This window comes from Clavelina lepadiformis, chromosome 4 (assembly GCF_947623445.1).
Source record: "Clavelina lepadiformis chromosome 4, kaClaLepa1.1, whole genome shotgun sequence".
NCBI lineage: Eukaryota > Metazoa > Chordata > Ascidiacea > Aplousobranchia > Clavelinidae > Clavelina > Clavelina lepadiformis.
In genome coordinates this window covers 1,185,026-1,191,820 of record NC_135243.1, presented here as the reverse complement: position 1 = coordinate 1,191,820, position 6,795 = coordinate 1,185,026, and the positions used below count along the sequence as shown (strand labels likewise).

Genomic DNA, 6,795 nt, shown 5'->3' with positions numbered 1-6,795 from the left:
CATATATAAGTTGTATGAAATGTTTCTTTTGTCAGTGTTTCAATGTGGCAAATGCTGCACAGTATACAATGCTTAATCTGTTTTAAGGGGTAATGATGAACATTGTTACAGTAATATAAATAATGTCCATTGCCAAATCATGTGATAACTCTGTAGTTGTTACTGGAGTAAGAGTCAGTGGTTGACTTTTGGGTTGACTATTGATCAGTTTCAGAATTGTAACTGGTGGTATAAGCCGGTACTTAAATAAGGCTTTTCATTGATTTTCATCAGTTTTGGTTTGACACACAGTTCACTCAGGTCTGTTGCAATTTGATAGCATGTTGCAAGCAGCACAAGGTGGTCTTCATGTCAAACAAATGTATGTGATGTTCGTGGTATGGTTGCTCCTTACAATAGACATCGTATTTGTTGCGCATGTCTCTGAGGTTGAGTGCAGGTTGTGGAGGAATACTTCAGTGGCTGTTTTGGACATGAGTTGTCATTCTAAGAATATAAATTTCATTAAATTTTAAGCAGAGCAATTGTATTGCAATTTGATTACTATTTTACAAGTTTTTGTGTCACAGCTGGAAATTATTTATATTGCCTTTTTGCTATATACAAGTATTTTTACACTGAAAATCACAACTAAACATAATAGCAGAAAACTAGAATAATTTATTTTTGGAGCTTAAGTACAGTTACAGTTATCTGTATAATACAAACGTTTACAATACTGTAACACATGGTTTGGTTGCAATGTTTCGATTGTTTTTTCAAAAATTTGGTTTTGAAACTGATAAACTCATAAATTGATTCAGTAGTCTTCTACTTATTATTACAAAAGCAATTACAGCACTACTACTAAAGCAAGCAAAACCTGTTTCTGTTTGGTGTCTCAGACAACAGAAAATAATGTAGCTGAAATATGGTTTAGGCTAACACTTATTCGATTTTACGCTGGCCGCCCCTACCAATTCATGTAAAAAAATGATAGCCACCAGATGGTGTGCTACACATTTATATGCAATAAATTTGGCTTAATGTGACCACCCGCTTTATATGACCATGTTGATGTAGTCCTAAATTTTGCCATACAAATGTCTCTGTTTAGTATGACCTGTGTTTGAGCATTACGACCACTTTTTCTATTTTATACCCCCAATGTTTCTTTGTCAGTTATGCATTGTGACAGGAATGATTGAGCCATGTGAGTTTTCATTCGCACCATGTAGGAAATGTATGAGATTGTAGAAAGTTTAGTCAATTTGTTTCTGACTGTGTCGATACTGCTTGGTGTATAGCAATGTATCAGAATTGCAGCTTTGGTTATTTAGACTATTCCGATATTGGAAACAATATGGTTTGGTCCAAAGATAGTCACAATAAGCGAAGTCTACTGCATTACTTGCTCTTTTTTAATCTACGAATGTCTAATAAAGTGAGTTCACATATTTTTTGACCTGAAGTAAGCTTTAGCGGAGCCATAATAAAAGCAAAATTTGCACTTGCAACATGATCCACTGTACGAAAAGTAGTTAGGTACCGAATACTGACAAAGTACCGGACTACTTTTTTGAAATAGTACCAACTACCGGAACCGTTGTTATATTTTTTTGTCAATTATTATTGTTATCGATGTTGCTTTCAAAGTACTGACTGCCCACCTCCGACAGTTCGTGATCTATGTACTTTATAATAAAACAGTCTCATGCATAGTTTGCTTGTTATTTACAACAATGCGTTGTATTTGTTATATACTGTACTGTATAACCGTCATAAAATTAAAGATCCTCTGGCAACTGCTTTTAACATGCACTCTGAAAATACTACTACAACCAATTTTTTTTGTTTTTAGAATTATATTTACTGTGCTTATTCCGAAGACTACTGTTTATCAAATTTGGATGAAAATAGTTATTTCAAACTTTAGTAATCGACAGCAAAAAATAAAACATTTGTCTGTTTTATGAGCAACCATTCGCCCAGTTTGATATACCAAAAATGCAACTTCAGTAAATGGCAGCCAGTCAGTCGGAAAAAGTGCAAGTTTGGTGAACAGCAAGTATATGCAAAAAATGTCCAACAGTTACAATTAGTAAAATTCATTGGGTTTTAGCCTACAGTTTTTTGCAAACTATTTCGTCTAGGCCTAGAATATATTTTTCACCTGACATTATTAAACTTGATAATAACTTATTTCCAGATGTTGCTGAGAAGAGGAGGATTTGGACAGAATCACTAAAGTCACAGCTGGTACATTTTGAGAAACTGCAGCGTTGGAAGGGTAAGTTTATTTTCTGACTTTGTCCTAAATCTGCGAATAATTGAATAAACTGCATGTGCAGGTTATGTAGTATTAGCCATAGACATGCATTATGTGCAGAAGAACACACATTTATGTTGAATTTCAAAACTTACTTTTACTTGGCCTCGTACAATAAGACTGTTGGCAGACTGGTGATGCTATGATATAATTTTTGTGTGATAATATTTTGTGAAACTTGTTTGAAATGACATGTAGCTTATTTAGCTAGGAAAATATTTCCACATAATCACTAGTAGATTCGTACAGCAGCCTACCAGGCCAATTTAAAAAAAATTTTGTAATTTACATGTCTATTGCAAACATATTGCCAGTGCTAGTGTACAGAGCCTAGCTTAGTAGGCTGCCGGTAATTATGGTGAAAATAATTGCCGGATAAATAGGCCACATGTCATTTAGATCAATTCTGGTTGTTGTATTAAGTTTATCTTCAGTTTAAAATGGCTGCTCTTTTTTTAATTGGTCCCAAATAGATAATTTCAAAGAAAAGTCAGTTTTCGTTTTCAACTTGACTTTGTGGGCTAAACAAAAAATTTTCCGTGTTAAATTTATTTCTATAACGCGGCGAACTACAACCTGTGTATAAGTAACTATTATGTTTTTTTAGATGAGGACGGACGAAGATATATTTCGCTTTTATGCGAATTAAACGAATCCAGCAACATGACAATCTTCAATAAGGCGTCACTGCGCTTTCCAAGAAAGCTTGTTTTGTATCCATTGAAATTGTCATCATCGGAAGCCGCGATCTTTTGTGACGTTTTAAGAAAACAACGAAATGAGTTGGAGAAGCTTGATCTAAGCGACTGCTTCTCTCCTGGTGATGTGGAAAGATTAATTTTGGCGATCTCTGAGATGCCTGGAAAGGTTTGACGATTTATTCAACTTTTTATCGTTTGCTTAGAACAACATATAACGATAGACGGAATTTGCGATAAAATTAGTCACTCAAAATTCCTTGTTTTTAATAAAAATATGATAAACTTTTGATGGCTCAGTTTTAGCCTGGCATGTACAGGTTACGTTATGGGTCAATAGAAAAGTTTCAATTTTATTAAAACTGAAAATATTTTCGCAAACTTATTGTCAGGATTTGTTTCTACAACTAATATTCGATACCTAGGCCCAGTGTTTTTTTTAAAGGTGTTTTGGGGGACCGAAACGGTCCCCCAAATTTCTCTAGCGGTTTCCCTAAATTTGGGAAATATTTCGTTTAAGCAAATATGGCTATTTTCTGGTATTTAAATGAAACACTTCCGGTCTCTTAAAACTACTTAGCGGTCACCCAAACCAAACCTTAAAAAAAACCTGCCTAGGCCTAAGCCAGAACACGTGGTGCTGCTTAGTTATTAACCAATTAATGGTGGTATTAACTTGTATGTAATAATATATTAGCTTCATCAATGCACCATGTTGTAGTTTACAAACGTTTCATCTGCAGGTAAAAGTGTTGGACATCAGAGGCAACATAATTAAAGACATTCCAGGACCAGAATTTTTCGTTAAAATTGAAGAACGTCTGTACATGGTTGGTTGCTTCGTAAGAATCCCAAATTCGAGCGAGAAACAAAAAATTCAACTCGTCCTTGACCAGCTTCATGGCTCGGTATTCTTTATACTTTGTCATGTTTGTGTCAACTTTAACTTTGCACAGAAATTTAATTTTTAACCAAATTTTTAATTTATAGCGGTTGAAAATTCGTGTTGGTTACGATGACGCCTTTAATGACGATATGTTCACTTCGGGCAAGCACTCCTGACGTAATATTAGTAATTCTGTTTTTCATCGAATTTTTATACAAATTCCTTCCTCAAATCGATTCGCATGTTTGAAAGAATTTGCGACTTGCCCGGGATTCGAACCTCGAACTTCTGCGACATCGAGCGATCGCTCAACCCGATGTACCATCTACAGATTTACAAATTTATTGATACAATTGATTTATATTTGTACATAAACTAATAGTGATGTCATAATTATAATTGTTAGACAGGTTTATTCAAATAAATATTTACTGCATTATGTTGATTGGTGAATTTGCTCTAATATTTTATATTTGCTGATTTTTTGTGATTTGAAATATCCAAAGCAGAGTTGGATCAATTACATTAATTCAGTTCAATTACAATTACAATTACAATTACTCCCTTGCATGTTTCAATTACATTACAATTACAATTACTCCCTGTTAAAAATATCAAATTACAATTACAATTACATTACGTAATTAGCAACAATCACAAACTATTCATGTTTCATTCATGATACGTAGAATACCCTTTAATTAAAAAAAATTCGAATGTTTTCGAATATTTCAACTATTCCTAATCATGGGTACTGAAAAATACAAACACAGAAATTTTTTTTAAGTGACTGTTAACAACAAAAAGTTTGAGCGACTAACAACGAATAGGCTACAAGACAGGCAATGAAATGTAATCAAACGAATACACCAAGCTGATAGCGGTAAGGCGACAGCGATAAGGATGATAGCGATAAGGAGTGTAAAATTAAAATAAATGCAAAAGAAAAGAAGCTCCTGATAACTACAAATTGCAAAATTTTGGTTCGCATTTACATTTTCACTTTCTCAAAAACTGTTGGATTGCATTTGATGAACATTAGGGTGCGTAAAGTTTCTGACCACAGTAAATTTCTTCTTGCGTTACCCGCAATTGAAGATATTCTTTCTGACGGGGCTGATGTTGCTGTTAGTCCCAAATAATCCTTGGCTAAACTAGCAAGCGTGGGAAGTTCTTCTGACTTCTTCTTCCAATACATTAGTGGGTCTTCATCGAAATGCATGGTTTCTACCCCCAAATAGCTGTCGACTTCACTTATTGAATTTCTTGGTCTTTTCTTTTTTAAGCCTTCCGCCATGAAGTTAAATAGCTTTGGCTTTTTTGCAGGGTTTTCATCCTCTGTGCTACAACTCTCTTCGTAATCCTTGCCACATGAGCTTTTAGCAAACGTATTGCTTCTTCTTTTTCAACGTCATCTTCAATCCAGCTGTTTTTAAATCGTGGATCAAGAAGAGATGCAAGTCTGTTGTCCGGAGAATTTATATATGGCAACAATCTTTTAGAAAGAGAGTCTTTAAGATTAGCTGCCAGTTTCTGGAAATTTGAGTTTTTTAGTTGTTCCATTGCTTTCAGTAAGCCAAGCACTACCGGACAAATGCAAGAGGATGTTACAATATTTTCTCCTTCAACTTGCTGCATTGCTTCCTTGAAAGGCAGTAGCACACTCATGAGCTCACTCAATGCCAAATAGTCTTGATTTGTTATTTTTTCCCGTGACTGGATCAAGGTGAGAGCCGCGTTAACTTCTTCGTGATCCTTTAAGACACTTTGCAACATAACAAGCTGCGAATTCCATCTTGTCACATTCTGTGCTCTTAACGTTATTTTTTTACGTTGCAAATAAGAGGTAGCATTTACAGATTTTCTTACTGAATTTACAATTTTGGCCACCTTTCCCAGCTGCTTCCCAGACTTAGCAAACTCCGAATTTTGCAGACAATCCTTAATACAAAGTAGTTGTGTATGAGCAAAACAGCTTACTCTTTCTGTTAAGTAATTGAGAAGAGCATGTAAATGAGCACCTTCCTCGATAATTTCTTGTTCAGGATCAGGAGTCAACTGTTTCTCATTGTCCTCATTGATTTCTTCACCAGTTTTATGCCAGTTATATACCAGTTTTTATGTGAAATCAGGATAGGAAACCTGAAATGCTTTTATCATGGAGGAAGCATTGTCTGACACAACCTTTTTTACTTTTGTTGTAAGTCTAAACTATTCTATTACGTTGTAATAAGCCTCAGCAATGTTTTCAGCTGTATGCCGCCCTAAAAATGAGTCCACTGCCAGGACAAAGCTGCGTAGCTTCCATTCTGCATCAACAAAATGCATAGTGATGCCCAAGAAACTTGCCATGTTGCGGTTAGTCCAGAGACCAATTGTCAAGTAAAAATTTGACAAACGTGCAAGTTCACGTCTCATCTCTTCTTCCACTTGCTGAATAACAACTGCAATACATGTACCAAATTGGCTGGGATTAAAGCTGATGCGCGACTAGATATGACACAACGAAACTGGACGCAAGCATGGCTCATCGGCTCTAATGAAAGGAATTCAAGACAAAGAAACACGAGGCTAGAAACACAATGACAAAGCTATTTGGAGTTTTGGGCGACCCAAATCATATAAATCATTATCAGTTAAATCATATAATTGGAATAGACAACAATGCTAATTTGGACGTTCCACATACAGCACACCAGGTCTCAATAACAATGTAATTGAAATTGTAATTAGGCAAAAATTTTATCAAATTACAATTACAATTACAATTACAAAAAATAAAAATGCTTCAATTACAATTACAATTACAATTACATGAAAAATGTAATTAATTACATTCAGCTCAATTATAAATTACAATTGATCCAACTCTGATCCAAAGTGGGTTTTGTGGAAGTAAAATT

The 6,795-nt window shown here is 34.8% G+C and overlaps 1 protein-coding gene across 1 annotated transcript; it reads left to right on the top strand.

Annotated features, from left to right (window-relative positions):
- The first annotated feature begins 2,929 nt into the window (after nt 1-2,929).
- LOC143452342 (uncharacterized) lies at nt 2,930-4,209 on the top strand. The gene is made up of 3 exons (XM_076953278.1): nt 2,930-3,175; nt 3,750-3,914; nt 3,997-4,209. The coding sequence occupies exons 1-3, from the start codon at nt 2,972-2,974 to the stop codon at nt 4,066-4,068; spliced, it is 441 nt and encodes a 146-aa protein (XP_076809393.1). The 5' UTR covers nt 2,930-2,971; the 3' UTR covers nt 4,069-4,209.
- The last annotated feature ends 2,586 nt before the right edge of the window (nt 4,210-6,795 follow it).